At 44.9% G+C, this 19,697-nt stretch overlaps 1 protein-coding gene across 2 annotated transcripts in view; it reads left to right on the forward strand.

The window, feature by feature from the left end:
* Positions 1 to 803: 803 nt before the first annotated feature.
* prkd3 (protein kinase D3) overlaps positions 804 to 19,697 on the forward strand; it is a 50,049-nt gene continuing 31,155 nt past the window's right edge. The window contains exons 1-2 of one of the 2 annotated variants that reach the window (XM_010879196.4): positions 804 to 1,064; positions 1,456 to 2,208. In XM_010879196.4, coding sequence (XP_010877498.1) covers positions 1,900 to 2,208 — 309 coding nt within the window. In that variant the 5' untranslated portion in view covers positions 804 to 1,064; positions 1,456 to 1,899. Of the gene's footprint in view, positions 1,065 to 1,455; positions 2,209 to 19,697 lie in introns of those variants that run through there. The other variant, XM_020054193.2, reaches the window with a different exon arrangement.

A 19,697-nucleotide genomic window follows, 5' to 3' on the forward strand; every position in this document is an offset into this window, starting at 1 on the left:
ATTAATGGTTACCAGTTGGTCTGGTTTCGTACATGGCAATGGGCCAGTTGACCGGAGTTGTTAAGTGTGATGTCATCACAGTGCTGAAGGTTTAAAGGGGCACTGGCAGCAAACCTTATGTGCTACATTAATCTAGTTTATTGAGGGAGTTTTAGAGGCAAGCCTGTTTTCTGTCATAGTCCAGGATTGGCAGGAAGGTGATTTTCATAAGGGCGTGCTTGGAAATGTGGGTAAAGGGTGTTTTATTGTATAAAAAGTAGCATATCATAGCACAACAAGAAACCAATAGTGGATGTACCTTTATACTGGAGATAGGTGTTGTGGGTATGGAATGAGAGTGAGCACTGTGGCCACATTGGTTACCAAGATACGCTTTTATTAAAATTGTCTGGAACTACATTCACGAAGTGTAATTTCTAATTTCTTATTAAAACATGAAACAAAATTAATTAATTCAAGCCATCCTCGTCTCGTAAATAAGTTTAGAATCAATAGTGCAAACGTTAAACGAATAGTGTGATTTTTTCCCTCCTTTGTATTACTTTTTTGTAATAACTCAAAAGGCCGTGTTTCTTTCCCCTGCATCAGCCCGAATACCCGAATAACGGAAAGAGATGAAACAGTCATGCGCAAAGTGAAGATAACGTTTTAGATACGCCATTGCATTTGTGAGATTGTAGTTTAAATATGTTTGCCTCACTGATGGCACCAAACAGAGAACACGTAATTGAACTCCAAGACCCAGGATCCCTTCTTTCCTTTTTCTCTCAGAAAAGGGGGAGTAGTCACAGCTGGAAGGATAATAAGATGCGCATGCATTTACTATTTGGCACCCACGGCTGGACGAGAGAAACTTTCAAAAAGCTTAAAATTCGTTAATGTAAATCTTAACACATTTAGAAAATGTTGCAAATGCATTTATTGTCTATGTGGTGTATTTGTGCGATAAACCGATAAAGCGAATTAACTTTTAACCTCTGTTTTCTTCGAATGTTTGAGTTTTTGGAGAAGTTTCTGCTATCCACTTGCCATGGATCAAACGTTGCGTTTTGGAGAAAGTGGAGGTAATGTCGCTCTACGATGTTTTAGATATTTATTGACTATTTTAATCGTTTTATTCACAGTTAACAATATTTTTAGATCTTGTATAACTTGTTTTGCTGGGATAAGTGGACATGGGGTCGTTTTCGTCCAGCAATTCAATCGAAACTGGGAGGTTCCAGATGTTGCGAAGCGCGATTCCAGATGTTGGTTGTGCATGAGAATTGATAACAGAAAACATGCCATAATGTATGGGAACTGTCTGTAATTTGTCAGATACATTACTTAAACGTGATTCATTTTTAAAAATGTGTTTTCAGCGTAAATTACAATTACTTTTTTTTAAATGTATAGACATTATTCTGTTCCATTATACCACCATTTAATATGTGCATACTATATGTTTTCTGACAGGTTTCTTGTGGTCAAGGCAGATATCTGACTCCAGTACTGTGTGGGGACACCATTCAAGAACATGAGGTTTGGAATGGTGACTGCCTCTTTCAGTGAGCGTTGGGGAATCAGTCGAGGACACCATTCACAGTATCTCAGCAGTGCGTACTGCACACATCTCTTGTCCTGGAGTGTGAACGACGGCCTTTTAGTGAAGACACCTGGCCTCATCCACATTTTGATTGCCAGCCACATCAGATATGTCAATGGGAAGAAGTGTTTGACATACGGACATGGAGTTAACACTGCGAATGACATGTCATGTGTCCAATGAGGAGGATTGAGTGTTGCTTCAACCTGGTGTCAGTTCTTAGTGATTCAGTGGTGTCTTATTTATCGAGGCATCGCTGACAGTTCCGTTCCGTTCCATTTTGCATAATCATCTCTGCCATTGGAAGAAACCCAATGTCTGCCTGCAGCAGTTCCACCCCGCCGTCCTTCCCTAAAGCTTACCTCCACTCACAACTCCCAGCCGCGCCACCGACCCCGTCGCCGTCGCCGAGTCCCCCGGCGCCCCTTTACAGCCGCCTGTCCAACGGGAGTCACGGGAGTCACGGTCACAGCGCTCCCAGTCCCACCAACTCCCGGAGCTCCTTCCACGGAGTGTCCTTCCTCCTCCAGATCGGCCTGACCAGGGAGACGGTGAACCTGGAGAGCCATGACCTGTCGCTGTCTGCTGTCAAAGACCTGGTCTGCTCTATTGTCGACCAGAAGGTAAGGACATAACACTTCCTTGTCAATACCTCTGACCTGCCGCATCTAATGCTAAATGAAAGTGGAAAATGTTTCACTCATTGATATGAACCGATAAGCCATGTGTAGATGGATAGACGTAAGTAAGAGACGGCAGATGAACTCCATCCTAAAAGATAAGTTGACTTTTCAATGGATGCGTTTTGAGTCTTTCATTGAGGGAACTCTTAAAGAGAATGAGTGGCACGGTTTGTTAACAATACTCTGTGAAACATTGTTTTGTTTTTTTTGCTTTGACTGCACGTTGAAATCCCACAGGTTCTGTCCCAGTACTTTTCCGTTCATGCATCAGTTTTGTGACCAGACGTCTGTGTTCTGTGTGCCGTGTTCGTTTTAAGCACCGCAGCAGTGGCACGCCCGGCAGCAGTAGTGACTCCCCGGTTGCCCTGCGCGTTCTACTACCATCAGGGTATTTAGACTGTGGCGTACTCTCACTGGAGACACTAACACTGATCCTCTCAGAGCTCCATCCCTCTCAAAGTCACCCCCGTGATTTAATGCTCCAGCCATGTGGTTTTCCATTGTAATGGTGGCTCTCTGTAATAGCGTTGGGTTATGGCCCTGGCGTAAGAGGTTTTGAATACCTGAAATAAAGGCTGCATCAATCGGCAGCGGTTGCCCATGTGACACTGGCGGGAAAGAGGCTCGGTTAAGTTGGGAAAATGAAGTGCAAACCAAAGGATCCAAAAGTAGTTTGCTGACTGGATGTGTTGGTTTAGGCTGTTTCTGTCCTTTACAGGCTGTCTCTGTCCTTTACAGGCTGTCTCTGTCCTTAACAGGTTTTCCATCACCATGCCTTGGTGTTGTTTAACACGTAGCACACTGGCCCCTAGGATAAAGTACAACACGAACGGCCTTGGTTTCAGATTCATGTTCAGATCTGACTGATACCGTACATTAGACTGCTTATTTGATCACAAAACAATGACATTATAGTTACGGTCAGCTTGTGAGTTCTGAGGTGAAGATCTGCGTACTCTGTCTTTCCAAATGTGTTACTCAGTGACATTCTGCATAGTTTTTCTCTGGCCGTTCTATGGTATTGGATTTCCGTTCGGTGTGTTTCAGGGCCTACTGTCGGGGAAGGTCTTTTCACAGACCACTGTTTTAATGAAATTACATTCACACGTTCCTCTTGGTATTATCATCTTACATCCATAATGAAAATGACTTTGAGGCCATAAATAATCTGAGATTAAGTGTGTGCGGCAGGTTGAGATTACAGACGTCATTCCATCAGCTCTAATGAACGAGGGGTGCATGGCAAAGAATTGCCGTCACAGGGATCTGGCATTTTGGAGAAAAGGGCTGTGACGTTTGTAGTGAGGAGGAGGAGAAGGAGGTATGCATCACTTTGTTCACTCCTCCACTCCACTGACTCAACACCTCTGGAATATTTTTTACCCTTTCCTCTCACGACGTTCATTGAACAACTTAGCTGGCCATCGCCCGAAGGAATATAGTGGTGACTTTTCAGTAGGGCTAAAAGCCGTCTTACTGCACTGTTCCCTTTTGTAGAAGAAATTTGAAACAACCCTGAATTAATCAATCATAGTGTCTTACTTGTGCCCTGTAATGTAATGTACGCTAAGTTGACATTCCTCCAGGTCAGTGTGATGTCATTGCTCCTTACGAGGTCTGCTGATGCAGACTTACTAGTTTGGGGATTTCTAGTCCGGATAGCTGATATGTTGAATCTATCTTTGTAATGTGTTGGCACGGGTTGCTGGAGTTGACATGAGAGCAAAGGCAAAATGTTGTACCTACGATAACCTTAGATAGTTATTGCATCCATTTCAAGTATTTTATGTGTTGCTGTGTAACAAATAATCTGTTATTCTATCTGCAATGTGCTTTTTTATGGCTAAAAGTTGTTTGGTCTTACAAACCGTATCCAACCATATTGCTTTGCCATAAGTAAAATTGTTAGCCTTTTGTTAATGCAGCAGCTTTCTGTGCCTCAGTAGCCTTTCCAGCAGATGAACGCTGATCATCCTGGAATCGTTCTAGTCAGCAGAATACAACCCAGATTTCTGTGTCAGTGGGGAATGGGGTGGAAAAGTACTTAATGTTCTAAAGACTGAGTTGATAAAGTCTAGACCGAACTGAGCCTCTGTATGCTGTCATTTCCCCCACTATGGGACTGCGAGGTGGGTAAGTGATTCACCAGGCAGGTGAAGAGCCAGGCAAACAGGCATAGAGCGACATCTGTCTGGACGATACCCAGTTGGCGCAGAAGGAGCGACCCTACATTTATCCAAGTGGTTCTAAAGCTAGTCAACTTGACTAAGCTTCACATTCGAGCTCAGGCTTCGTCCGTACTATGACAGTGGATGAGTCCATCTGCTACCAAATCTTGCAGGCTTTTAACAATATATGCACGCTTCAAGTGGCAAGTTCAGTGCCAATTTGCTTATCTTTCTTATTTTCTTTTTTTTTTTTTTACATTATGTTTGTCTGTTCCTTACCCGGAAAGTAGTTCTATTGTCCAACAGAAACCACAGAAACTCACCACTAACGTATGCACTGCCAGCTACAAATTAAGTATCGGCTGTGTTTTCTCCTCGCCCTGTAGTTTGTACAGACGCTCCACATCCAGCGACAGTCCCTTCTGATTTTGCATCCCAAGTCGCTCAGCTCGTGGAGTCCCTCATCCTTGTCAGTGTTTGGAACTGTTTTGGAGCCGGAGCTCACCTGGGCCTCCTTCAGGCCCTTTACTGTCTGGTTCTTGTGGTGGTGTCACAGGGCTACAAATTAGTCCAAAATAAAGTATTTTTCTCTCTCTCACACTCTCGTCCTTCATCTGTCTTTGTGTCCTCCTTTGAATTCCACACTGTCATCCCTCTCATCCAGTGGATGACCTTGGAGGTATAATGAGTTTGTCACAGTGCTAGGCAAATGTTGTTACGATGGCTCACCACTCGTATTAGTGTGACTTCCCCCTCCAGACATCGGCCTTCTATTCCTTTTTTTTTTTTCTCTTGCGACCCCTTTCCTCTAGTGACATCACCCTTTCCAGTCCCCGCCCCCTCACAAGGCAATGAGCTTGACCCCTGTCTCTGACACATTCTTTTTGTCAATGGATCTCATTTCAACACCTCTCTGGTAAATACTTCTTTCTCTTTTCTCGTATTTTCTCCTCCAACCCTATCCAACTTCTCCTTACTCAGATGGTCATCCGTTGTCTTTGCTCTCTCTCCTCTCCTCTCTTCCCTACTCTGTTCTATTATCTCTCCCATCTGCTAAGTCATTCTTTTTGTGTTCTTCTCCTCCATCCTCAACGTTTTCTCTTCCCTCTGTCCTATCCACATCCTATGACTCCCACTTTCCTTTTTCTCGGTGGTCAGCTTGGCCTTCCCTCCCGCTCAACTGCTTGGTGACTCACTGTGAGTTCACATAACAGGGCAATAGGCAGCTGAGTGAAACGTTCGAAAGATGAAACCTCCGGATTACCTATCGTCCTTTCACTTCCTCACCACTGCCTTCTCTTGCTCTCTGTACGCGCTGCTAAACCTCAGCACAGAATGATATACTTCCCCATGAAACCGTTTGCCACTTTCTCCTCTCTACTCAGTCCTCCACCTCTGTCTTCCCTCCCTGCCGATGTTTTATCAACAACCTGATGTTGTCTCTCGAAATGGCCTCGCCCAGTCTGCTCAGTCAGGCTTGAAGAGGGGTCACTCAACCAGGACTGCTGTCCTCTGTATCAGAGACCCTTCAAACTATCTCTCTTCTGTTCTCATCTCCCTAGATCAGTCCACTCCCTCCGAAACAGAACCATTATATCTTCCTCTCCAAGCATCTCAAGCATGGGCTTCTCAGGATCGGAACACCCTTGGATTCCATCCTGCTTCGTCAATGACGTTTTACAAATGTTCTCCTTTACCTCTCCTGACACCCAGGTGGTGACACACATTTCTGGTGCCTGACAGACTTCTCTGTTTGGATGTTGGGCCACAACCTCAAGCTCAACCTCAGCAAGATCGTTTTTTAAACGTTTTTTTTTTTACGTTCTTTTTAAGTTCTCCCACATCACCTGACTCCTCCAGATAATACACTGGTTTCCAGTTGAAGCTTGCATCCACTGAAAGACCATGGCGCTTACTTACGGAACTGCCCCTTCCTACCATCAAATTATGCTGAAACTACATTCCCTTTGTTCTGCCACCTCGGGTCCCTTGGGCGAACAGCCACAATGGAGGGTAGGTCTTACTCAGCCTTGTCAAGGCTCTTCTCTACCCTGGCATTCCAAAAGTTAGACAGCAGAGTCCCTGCCCATTTTCGAAATTATTATTATTTCTGAAACCTCCCATTTTATAGATTGAAATAAATATTTAACTTGGTTAAATATAAAATTGTGTAAGTATGTTTTTGGTGTAATTGCTAAATCCCTAGTGAGTATAATCAAAACACATTTGGAATTGATTTCAGGTGATTGGAAGACTTACAAAATGTACGTTCTCCCTTATTACATGAGGCGATGGCAAAAGTTAGCTGAAGTTGGCTGTAAATCCCTCATCAGGCTACTCTGTGACTGTGACATTGCAGAAGGGAGGAGGCTGAGGCTGGGACACCTAAATCTGAAGCCAGGCTGTCCAGGCTTGGCTCTTTTGTGTCTGTGGCCGCCTGCCACCAGACTGGCTCCGTCTCCCTGGCCCTGGCTTTTTGGTCCAGGTCTTAGGGCTTGATGAATGGAGGGGGACATACAGTGATAGCGTCCGCTTGTGGAGCTTCTTCCTGTTTGATGTCGCCCAAGTCTTCTTGTGCAGCCAGAGAGGAAGCAACCACAAAAGTTCACGACTCCCTGAGAATGACTTGTCTCCAGCAGCCAACCAACCCAGCCAACTAGCATTCCTCTGTTCCCCAACCAGGCATACTTGTAGAATGATGTGATGTTGTTGGGATGAGTCGGGAAGGGGTCCCATGAAATGTACATATTTTCCACTATCACACAGTGCAACGTTTTCAGAGGATGGTGTTATGGTCATGGCATGCTTGATGAAGCTCAATATCCTATATTTATGGATCGCTTGCCTTATAACTACCGTTTATAAGTGGGTCAAAGGTTAGAGGAGAATTTTGGGATGTATAGCCTTGTCAGTTGAAACGTTGAGGTGTTGAGGTTAAATGGAGTGTTTATAGCATGGGTATTCAACAAGTCAATTGCGAGTTGCTAGTTAACTCGCAACTGAGTAGTTGTCAAACAGTTTTCAGATTGCATGCAATTGTTCCCATTTCAGGTTTAATGATAACTTCATGATACTTTCCCAAAACACTCTCAAAGGCCTACAGTATATCACCAGTAAATGTTTTAATTGTATACATTTTAAAAAAACGTATAGCTTGTAACAGTAGCTCTCATGATAGTGGATCTCATGTTAGATGACCCCAGGTTTACTGGTTAACCTTTAACCTGTTAACATGTGGCCTCCAAGTTAAGTCTTAACTCTCAGAGGGTATTAGAAAGCATGCAAGGAGGAAGAACATTTGAAGTCCGTTTGGCATAAGCAATGGAAAAAAACATAAAACCTTTCCTCAAAAGGCTGTTTTATGAACATTCCCTCGAATATATTCCTGTTCTGAACATAATCGTTGCAGCTGGGAATATGGTACTGCAAAATGTTGCTGTCTCGCACAGCACACATTTGTTTTACTACTGGTTTGTTAGTACAGTTGAGTAATTCCCTGTTTCTGGTTGAGAGTAGCACAGCTGCCTGTGTAATTAGCTGAACAAAAAGCCTTTTGAGAAGCACACACTCTATGGTCCAAGCTGGACCATATGAAATAGTATGGTGAAAAGAGCATGATTTGGGTGAACAGAGCCTCCGAGCATTATCGAGACGCCCTCAATGCACTTTGTTTTCCTGATTCTTCTCTTTAGGGTCATGTAGAGGATAGATGTCAAAGTGGTGAATTGTTGCCACAGAAAATCCAGGCCTGGAAACAGGTAGTGTATATGACTGTGGGAGTGATGGAGGGAGGGAGGGAGGGAGGGAGAGGGAGAGAGTATAAGAAAAGGGGGTAAAAGAGAAAAAAAAGAGTGCAGATGGAAACTGGATAGTGTTCCTCTCCCACTGGCCAAAACTAACTGAAACTCACAGGAAATAAATCATGTCCACCCCCTCCCCCGTCCCCTCCCCCATTTGCATGCACAGCTCAGCTTTTGCTCTACTCAGCACACATGTACATGTTCCTAGGAAACAACCATCCTTTACTCTGAGGTGGCTGGACTCTGGGCAGTACGTGTCATATTCCTGGGGCAGGACACTTCCTGGAAAGCACGTTCTGCTGCTTCTCAGAAAACGAGTCGAAGCCTATCAGTGTTACACGATTCGGGAATTGCTTCTGAATAGAGACTGCTGTATGATTTCGGGGTTCCGTTTTTTTCCATCGTCTTTGGTTTTTCTGTAGAGTTTGTGTTCGGTCTTACTGTCATGGGCGTAAATGTGCAACCTTTTTTAGGCTACTGCAGGTACATTCATGTTTATGTGAATGCTGTAACTAAGGGATACCTGTATCACCATATGTCTTTACTTATGTCCGGAAAACCCCATGTTGTGCAAGCAATCTGTCAATTTGTCCAGCCCTAAGTCATTTGTGCAGAGGGGTGGGAGGGAGCCCCTCTGTAGTTAAGATCGCTGAGTAATGTCTCCCATCTGTAGCTGACATTTCTCCTCTCCTTCTCCCCCAATGTGGAGTGGCATGGCATTGCAGGGTAACAGAACGGCGCTGGCACATGGGACTGCCGAGGCGCTCCTCCTTTAGGCGACGGAGAGGAGGGTGAGGGCGGCAGACCTGTTCTAATCCCACCGATGCCGTGGCTCGAGCCAGGGAATTCACCGCCGCGCCGTGGTCTGTCTGTGTTTGGCCCGCTGGGGCGGATGTCCGCTGGGATGAATAGTCTGTAGCTGGAAGTAATCTGGCATTATTACAATCTCTTTTAGTATTGGTTGAATAGGTCTAAGTAGGGGTTCGGAATGTGATTGTGTTGAAGGGCCCGACATGTAGAGTATTAGTGAATACCGCAATCAACCTACAACCACCTTACATTTATTGTTGTGCTGACCCTGTTTAGAGCATGTGAAGTGATTGGGGACAGATATACAAAGAGGAAATGCGTCCCCTAATAAATGGTACACCAGTGTGCAACACACTCCTGTTTGATTTGGCAGGTGACTGCTCACGTACTCTTGGACCCCCCCCCCCCCCTGCATTGACAGGGATTCCACCTGGTCTGCCCTCCCCCGCATAACCGGCCCGGTACCGAGGCCACTGGCCGGCTGGCCTGGTGTCAAGTTCTCTCCTCTTCACGTCCACAGGCTTAACCCCTTAGGTGCCAGGACCTCAGCTTGCCCTTGAAGTTCCACAGTAACAACATCACTTGTCTTAGCAGAAGAATGGAGGCTAGTGTCCACAGGTGTCCCGACAAGCCGTAACAGTGGGGAAACTGTGCTAGGTCTCAGAAACAGTGATTTCCCCCACCAGCATGTTTATAGCAGTAGGTTTCTTTTCAATGAAAACCGTATTGAGCCTGATGTTTTTGTCAGCGCCAGCATAATGGATCTGTCAGGTGACGGATGGGAAGCACTGCATTCTCTGGTGTTTTTTCAACATTGTCTTCTTTTCCTGTCTGTCAGCTCACTGAGTGATGTACCAGGCTGGTGGCAAGGTGGAGGAGTAATTGCAACGGGGCCTTCATACCACACACAAACCCTTAACCCCCGACAACATTATGGACATTGAATTACACTTTAATGGTGACATTGAGCAACAGTGGATCTGATCAGCTCTCCCAGTGGTTTAAAAAGCAAATCACACTGGGGGAAAACATTTCTTCTGTGTTGTGTTTACTTTTGTCTCGACCACAAGTTAACTAGCCAGCCAGTCAGACAGTTGGTGTGACGTCTGTTACCATCTCCACAGACATTCATGCTCTTAACTTCAGTTCCACTCCAAAGCCTCTCCCTGTTACCCGGCAGGCTGTGTTTTCTGCTCCTTCTCAATCAGCTGCCTGCGGTTAGTGTAGGAGGACAGTGAGCTCAGTGGCCAATTGAATTGTCTGTGTGGCTCTGGCCCGGTTCCGATTGGCTTGTCTGTCCAAGGCAGTGGCTTTTAGTCCTGGTAAATAACCAAATCACTTGTCTCTTAGTGAAAGTAATCATCATGACATTTTTCACCAAAAAGAAATGTACTCACTTTTGTATATTCTGTGTCCTGCACAGACTACACTTCCTTTCAGCCTCCAAACCGATAAGCAGTGAAGGTAATTGTTTAGGCTGTTCATAACGAGCTCCACCTGGTAGGCACTAGTCCTGTGAAATCCCCCGACAGTGGCCAGAGAATATCCACAGTATATCTCCATGGAGCACTGGCCTCCACAAGCACCATGGGACCATAACTCAAAGCCCTAGGCCTGGCAAGTCTGCTCTCCTCCTGAGAGGGTTTAGACCCTGTGACTTAGAGCCCCCCTCCCACTCCTCCTCCTCCTCCTCCCGGGCCCCAGACGCACGCTCTCCATCACGCACTCGCCACTCTTTAAAGGACCCGGCCACCCGGCGTGTGACCTCCTCTCCTCCGAGGACCGTTCTGGAGCACTTGTTGTACCTGATGCCACGCAGGAGTTGTGTGGTGTAGTTGTGAGGATGATTCCACGCGATAATGGAAGTGCAGCAACAGAGTGCCACGCATTCTGAGTGTTCAGTCAAATTCGGAGCACACCGTTTAAAGCTGAGATTATGACACTCCCCGGATGTGGACTGTCTCTTCCTGTTTGCAGTAGTCTAAATGATAGTAGCAGCTCTGTTGGTTGGTCGTGATAGTGAAAGCAGGTCTGTGCTGACAGGTGTATGGCTCTTTTCATTACAGCACTGCTCTGCGGTTTGGAGAGAGGCCTAGACTTAAGCTCATTGGTTAGCTCTGACATTTCACCTTGTCAGCACCCTGTGTCTCAATGTTTACAGGGTCTTTGAGGTAAGGGCGTCCCACCAGCTCTGAATTAGTCACATAAGAGAATCTGGCATTTGCTTTCCGCATCTCACAGATTGTGCTCTTCACACTTTTCTTGGAACATGGTGAACATAGGTAGAAGGAGCTAATGTGGTTTACTGCTGTGGAAAGCTGCTCAGACAATAAGTTGCTCTGTCATTATGGTGAACCTTGACCATAGACGATGTAATGTGCAAGTTCTGCTTTTTTGTTCCAAATCCTGTCCTGGGCGGATAAATGGGAAATGTTTTAGCCTAGCGGGGCTGCAGCATTTGTGCTTTGAGCTTAAGGTCCCATGGTCTTTCCACTAGTACAAACTGGCTTATTGTGCATGTCCACTCATTATTTCAAAATTCTACATTAGATTGAAAAGTAGTTTATTATCAGATGTATCTGAATCATCATTAAACATGGAACTGCAGTTAGTGATTTTTAAGCAAGGGAAAGAAATGACCTCGCAACATGAATTTCCTTGCCACTGCATCTTTCTGGATTGGGCTCAGTTTGTTACCAGGGATGATTTTCTTCACGTTTCTTTTTCCTGCCGTGGAACATAGCTGCTGGGTTCTGCAGCAGAGAAAGTAGTGAGTGTTCCAGATACTGTACAAAGAATAAAACAGAAAGGGAGAGATAAAGAGCGAGAGAGACTGAGACTGTTGGTTGGTCCTCTATGCAGCAGTATGTGTGACATGTGAACCATATGATATTGGTGTGCTGTTGCAGATTGGCTGTGCAGTTTTCTGTCTGTCTATCTGCCTCTCTGCTCCAGCTGTACTGTGTTTGCCTTGGCTCTGGCCTGCCAAATGGGGAGTGAATAGTTTTATGTAATACGCTGAAGAAATGAAGCATGATTTTCTCTCTCTTGCTGCCTGTCCTCCCACTGGCTGCCGGGCTGGGTGGAAGGGAAGGCACATGCTCTGCTGACGTCTGGGCCTCAGAGATTAGGAGCAGTAGATTATATATTGCAGCGGTCTAAATCTGCATATACAGAAGACGCGTTGTACAGGAAAGAGCTGTGAAATGGACTGATGCGCACACACACACACACACACACACACACACACACACACACACACACACAAGCCCCAGAGAAGCCACATGTGCCTACTGTGGTCTAAAACACTTGTACATTGAGTGTGGTGTCCTTATTGTCTCATAAGGCATAAAGGGGTTTGTGAATGCTTGGCCTTTTAGTGCTCTATTCAAACTGTCTTGAGGGCCTCCAGTAGCTGCCTGGTGTGTTGTGTGCGTCAGCCTCGTTGTTTTCATGAAGGCTTAATTAGATGGTGGATACCTTTGTTGGTGTGTTGTTGTTATTTTTTTGTCTCAACAAAACAGGACTGATCTAATAGAATTAGACAAATAAGTGGCTAGTCATCGGGAGCACTGCCAAGCACATTAGTGTGAAAAACCCCAGCCCAGACACATTGGAAAATGTTGTGGTTTTGCAGCATTGATCTGAGCTAAGACTACAACCGACAGGATGCTGGCTGAGAGGTTTTCTTTTCAATATTAGCCTTGTATAGTTATTCTTTTGTTTAGATTTATTTTTTGTTTTTAAAACCTCCTTACCTCCTCCAATTTCTTCTGAAACACAGCATAATGTCCAGTACATGATGCATGGTAGAACTGAGTGTTAATTGAAAGCTAAAGGTGAAAAGGCTGTTGTTCTGTCCCTGAGCAAGACCGTTAAACCTAGTTGCTGAAAATCAGCATACCTGGTAAAATAACAGTAACATAAATGTTTGTTATACAATCTTCATTGCCAGGAGGGGGATATCCATATGAATACTACTGTTGTTTTCGACATGTGGTTTATGTTAGTGCTGTCTCTGCTATGTGGGGTAGATATAATATTGCTGTTTCCAATTATATTAATCATCTTATGAATTCCAATGCAATAATTTCACCGGACACTGAGAGAGTGAGAGCTTTGGAACTGAAGTGTTCTATCTACAAAAGATGATTCTGGTATAATTGACTTATAAGTCCTGAACCCTCATTGGTTTGAATACTGTCAGCAAATGTGCTTGATGTGACTCACACACACCAATTACTTTCCCCAATGCCACATAGCGCACATTAGCTTTTCCTATGTGTAGATTTTGAATTGTGTATTCAATGCATTTTCCACTGATGTGGTCCCTAACATGTGCCACAACAGTTTTTCATTTGACATCAAAACAATCTTTTTTATTTGTCATAGACATTCAGTCTAACGTAGTAGTCATAGCTTAGTTCCTATGCACTTTAACCATGTCTCAGGCAGCTTTGCCCCATCAACGTTTTACATTCTTTAACCCCTAAGTCACATTCGTTCTTTAACCTTTAACCTGTAGCGCATCCTCCTCTAACCTGTTGCTCCATGTCTAATGCCCTACCACAGAAACAACTGAATAACATCTTGTGCTTCCTGGTAGGTTGGTCTGTTGGGGGTTGAAGGGCTAGGCTGTTCTTTGTGCTGATAAACAATGTCATACACAGCTATGAATGGCTGCATTATGGGAGATAAAAGCACCTCGTTTCATACTCCAGTCTTGTGATAGGATTTATCATCTGACATGTGGCCTTATTACCTTGATGAGTTTATAACACCCTACACTGGAATTGTAGTGTTTGCTAAATAGTAATAACATTATTATTAACTAACTGTAAGCCTTCTGTTGTTTTGAATTCATTGTGAACCCAACAATGTATGCTATTTCAGAAGAACCCAGATCTGATGTACAGGCAAACCCTCACCAAAGTCACAAGAGCCCACTTTGCTGCTTTTTGCTGCAAAAAAGCACTGTAGTAAGCAGTGGACATAAGTTGTTAGATTTATTTTCCTGTTCCCATTGAGTATCGTACTTCATATACAGCAATTTAGCCATACCGAGTTAGTTACTGAAACATGCACTCTGTTATAGCTGTGGATCGCTGCAGACTTGGCCTGGGTCCAGCCTCATAAAGGTGTCAGGCAGCCCGGGTCAGACAACACACCTTCCTCAGTGTAACCATGTGTCCATCTGTCAGGCCCTGCCTGCTCCCTCTCTGACAGGCTTTCCCTGTTACCACCCGTCTCTCGCAATGAGGACTGAGACCCTTTGGCGGCCCACACGCTAACATACACAGACAGACAAGCATGTAACATGCCCTACACATCCCATTTCCTTGGCTTGAATTTGAAAATAGTTTTGCTTTTAACTGCATCAACAGAATGTTTTAGATTAATGTCATGATCTCTGTATTGGAACCAGGCAAGACACGACATAGTTTTATCTTGTTTTTCATGTTTCTTTTATCAAATAGTAGCAGTTCTGTGCATTTTTCTTACTTTGAGTAATCTTAGCAGATTGATGACCATGTCAGTTTTGAAATTCATTTGCATTTTAGAGTTTGTGTCCTTTTGAAATTTGCTTCAGATAGGCAAGAAGTTAATCTTGTTTCTCTGAAACAAACTGCAGACTGAGACAAACTGATTTTAATTCAATCCAGAACTGTTGTGTCAGACTCCATTTTCCATGTCTGTTCTGAGGCTATTTGTTTCTGGCAGTCATTGAAATGTACCATATTTCACGTCTGCCCCGTCCGTCCCTCTGTTCCCTCTTTTTCTGCCTCTAACAGGATTTAGCATATCAATGGCAGATTAGTCAGTATATCAAAAGCTTACCACGGCAAAGCCCTTTTCCACTCTGCTTTCCAGTCTGCCGTGCGGACCTCACACACAGATTTGCGATGCTGGTGTCTTTGGTGTGTGTGTGTGGTCGCCTTGCGTCTCTTTGTGCAGAGCAGGACTGAATGCCTGTGTTGCTGATACCCTCACAGTGTGTGTTTATTACAAAGGCCATGCTTAGTCACTATGGGACCTGACTTGAGCTCTCTGGGTCATTCCTCCGACCAGCTTTATTGCCTAACAACCCCACAAGCATTGTTTGCCAAAGCGAGTGTCTCCCTGTGCAGTCACTCTCCTGGCGATTCCCCGTTTTGATCTATTCAGTACAGCAAATGTGCACAGCGGTGTTCAAGTGCTGGAAACGAGTCCTGAGGCCAGATGACCTAATATTGACTACCTTGGTCTTGACTTGTCTCCAGGAGTACTTGTGGTTAGCCTGTATATTCCGGAGACCTGCCAAGACCAGTCATAATTATCAGTCAATATAAAATTGCTTTGTCAGGCCAAATCCACACTCCTTAATTTAATGAATTTAATCCAACCCTTACTGAAAAATATCCTCAAGGAAAGGCTAGCATGTTTGAGTGTTCACACACACTGAGGGGTTTATGAGGGGACTGGAGTGATTAGGGGACGTTGTAACAACTTTGTTTTACCTCTTTATTACCATTCTAAATGGCTAAATAATCCCTATATTAAGATGAATTGTTAATACTGAAATATTGTTGGTTATTATGGCTCTTATTGTTGCGCCCATCTGACACCATTACGCTGTATTTGACTAGCACTCTTCTGATCACGACTTTGACCCTGACCTGCCCGCATCTCCTCCTTCCTGATATTGGTCTTGATTCTGACTTGATTTGACCCGGTTGCGGCCTTGACGCCACCTTGCTTAACACCGGTGAACAGTTTCACTCTCTTCCCGCCCTCCGGGCCACACGGCCCCATGGTCTTCCATAACACAGGCTTTATGGTACCCCGAAAGACGTACAGCCCTCTGCCCAGCCTTTCCCTCCCGTTACACCAGCGTGCCTCCTAGCTGCCCCGAGCTGCACCAGACCGCTCCCGCGCCGAAAGGGGAACCGCGGACGGTTGTGAAAGATTGGCATCACTGCCGACAGGAGGTGAGCGCAGCTGGCCAGGTCTCGGAGCAGGGCAGGAGGGGAAGTGGAGGGGGCGGGCCCGGGCCTGTCGGTCGTACGGAGGAAAACCTTACTCTGCACGCAGGAAGGATGCCGGAGCCATGGCACGAATCACTGACTTAGGGCCTTTATTACTGTTCTGGAATCAAGCTGTGTGAATGTTTATGTTCTTGATGTTGTTTAGCAATGTCTAGATTTAGAAAGCAGACGCTCGCTGCTGTCTTACATTTCATCCTGAATCCCTGAAGTGAAGAATTCCTGACGCCCAGTAAGGTGGGATCCAGTGGAATGCCAAGCAGCTATCATAAGATCCTTAGTCATAGAGCTCTCCTCGCTGTCACACCCTCCTTTCAGCACCCGGTCTTCACAGCCAGGGCCAGCGCACACACACAGCCGCACAGACATCTTATCTCTTTGTTCCCATAACTCCCTGCTCTCCCCAGGACCCAGGCTGATCTCAGCTGAAGACCAGGAGCTGATGACCAGGAGCTGAAGAGCAGAAGCGGACTCCCTAACACTGGAGTCATTGTTATGGTTACACTGTTTCTTTCCCTGCCTGCTCAGCCCTACAAGCCTGGAGCCGGCCGTCCTCATAGACCTGCAGCATGGAGATGATTCGCTCAATCTGCCTTAACATTAATTTACCTCTACACATTTATTATTGATAATGCCAGTTATAGACATTCTGCCAAGGGACGAAAAGAAAATTATGCTATTTGCAAACACAGTTAATGCAGTCCATTCAATTTGCCACAGGGGAGGGAGCAAGTGTTTACAAATGTGTAAGACATTTCATGCAAATGTACTAATTTTGCCATGGGATGCCTTTTATGTGCAAAAAGCATTGAAAAAGTTGGAATATGCAAATTTGAACTACAGCTATTGCAGCCTTGAAGAATCTTTGCAGATTGCTCTCGAGCTTGCCTACTCATGCTTTTTACCATATTTGTCTTCCTTTCCCAAGACTTTACATGTTCAAATTTTGGTTCAATGTAAAAAGCAACATCGACTTTGAGACATGTTTTTACAGCAGCAGTGGCTATATTTGCGGGTTTAAGGTCGAGTGCAAGCTTCAGAATATAATGTTTCTGTGTAGTCTGGCTTTTTTGGATGACTTAGAATTATGACCCATGCACCATTACTCTCTGGGGTCTTCAGATGGAGGTGTGATATAAAAAAAAAAACGTAAGCACAAAATAATCAAAGCAATAACCCTGAATAAAATTTAAAAAAAGTTATATGGCCATACTTCTTCAGGAAAACTTTTTAAGAATCAGAATGGCATTGTATGTGCTCCGAAAGACATGTACAGTGGGGAGAACAAGTATTTGATACACTGCCGATTTTGCCGGTTTTCCCACTTACAAAGCATGTAGAAGTCTGTAATTTTTTATCATAGGTACTCTTCAACTGTGAGTGACGGAATCTAAAACAAAAATCCCGACAATCACATTGTATGATTTTTAAGTAATTCATTTGCAAGTATTTGATACATCAGAAAAGCAGAACATAATATTTGGTACAGAAACTTTTGTTTGCAATTACAGAGATCATACGTTTCCTGTAGTTCTTGACCAGGTTTGCACACACTGCAGCAGGGATTTTGGCCCACTCCTCCATACAGACCTTCTCCAGATCCTTCAGGTTGCTGGGCAATACGGACTTTCAGCTCCCTCCAAAGATTTTTTATTTGGTTCAGGTCTGGAGACTGGCTAGGCCACTCCAGGTCCTTGAGATGCTTCTTACGGAGCCACTCCTTAGTTGCCCTGGCTGTGTGTTTCGGGTCGTTGGCATGCTGGAAGACCTAGCCATGATCTTCAATGCTCTTACTGAGGGAAGGAGGTTGTTGGCCAAGATCTCGCGATACATGGCCCCATCCATCCTCCCCTCAATACGGTGCAGTCGTCCTGTTCCCTTTGCAGAAAAGCATCCCCAAAGAATGATGTTTCCACCTCCATGCTTCACGGTTGGGATGGTGTTCTTGGGGTTGTACTCATCCTTCTTCTTCCTCCAGACCACATGACCTTCTCCCATTCCTCCTCTGGATCATCCAGATGGTCATTGGCAAACTTCAGACGGGCCTGGACATGCGCTGGCTTGAGCAGGGGGACCTTGCGTGTGCTGCAGGATTTGAATCCATGACTGGGTAGTGTGTTACTAATGATTTTCTTTGAGACTGTGGTCCCAGCTCTCTTCAGGTCATTGACCAGGTCCTGCCATGTAGTTCTGGGCTGATCCCTCACCTTCCTCATGATCATTTATGCCCCACGAGGGAGATCTTGCATGGAGCCCCAGACCGAGGGAGATTGACCGTCATCTTGAACTTCTTCCATTTTCTAATAATTGCGCCAACAGTTATTGCCTTCTCACCAAGCTGCTTGCCTATTGTCCTGTAGCCCATCCCAGCCTTGTGCAGGTCTACAATTTTATCCCAGATGTCCTTACACAGCTCTCTGGTCTTGGCCATTGTGAAGAGGTTGGAGTCTGTTTGATTGAGTGTGTGGACAGGTGTCTTTTAAACAGGTAATGAGTTGAGAACAGGAGGGCTTCTTAAAGAAAAACTAACAGGTCTGTGAGAGCCTGGATTCTTTCTGGTTGGTAGGTGATCAAATACTTATGTCATGCAATAAAATGCAAATTAATTATTTAAAAATCATACAATGTGATTTTCTGAATTTTTAAATTTAGATTCCGTCTCTCACCGTTTTCTGTGTACCTATGATAAAAATGACAGACCTCTACATGCTTTGTAAGTAGGAAAATCTGCAAATACTTGTTCTCCCCACTGTATCTCAACATTGACTATCCCAATACGGCTGAAAGTTGCTGTTAGGACGCAGAGCCTTAATCACAAATAGGATATTACAAAATTGGTGAGGTAAAATTGGTGAAGTATAATAATAAAAAAAAGGAGCCCTTCGGCTTTTTTGCTGCACTGCTTTTCCAAACAGGAAGTAATTAAGGTCAACCCACGTGGAGACGGGCTTAACCAATTACTGACCTCAGTTAGCTTGTAGGCCCTCAACCCGCTGGAGCATAATGAGTGAAGGAAATTCTTGCCCGAAATGCCTCCCTCCACCCGGGCGATGCTGGTTAATATGCACTGGCCCGTGGGACTCCCGGCAGACCACCGCCAAGTGGCGTAGTTACAGCTCAAACTTTGACCTAGTGAAAAAACATTCTCATTTTCAGTTTTGTCCTACAATGTGAATACTATTTGGAACTCTGAATCCTTCTGTAAAATGAACCAAGCTTGACTCCATACCGCTGTCAGCACTCCAACTGCTTGGCGTGCTGGTTTCAAGACTCCAACTGCTTGGCCGACCCAATGAAGGCCATTCAGTGTCAGGCTCTGCTTTGTTGCTCGGATGTCTTTACTGTGAGAGAGGAGGACCTGGCACACTGGATGAGCTGTTCAGGGGTGTGTGTATTACTATTTTTATATCCAATACATTAATACTGGTTGATGCTGTACAGTATCTCACAGCGTGACCCACTGTGATACAAAAGCAGTTTTTCGTAGTTAGTCCTTTTTTATGGTGCCAGCATGCAGCTGTGCCTCGGCCGGGTTTTAGGAGGCCCAGGTGTTCCTCTCTCTGCTGTGTGGTGTGCCAACCTTGGTGCCCGTGGGCCTCGTTGGCCGCAGTGCTGGGGAACATTGTTCC

The sequence above is a fragment of the Esox lucius genome, chromosome 15, assembly GCF_011004845.1.
Source record: "Esox lucius isolate fEsoLuc1 chromosome 15, fEsoLuc1.pri, whole genome shotgun sequence".
In the NCBI taxonomy this organism is placed as follows: Eukaryota; Metazoa; Chordata; class Actinopteri; order Esociformes; family Esocidae; genus Esox; species Esox lucius.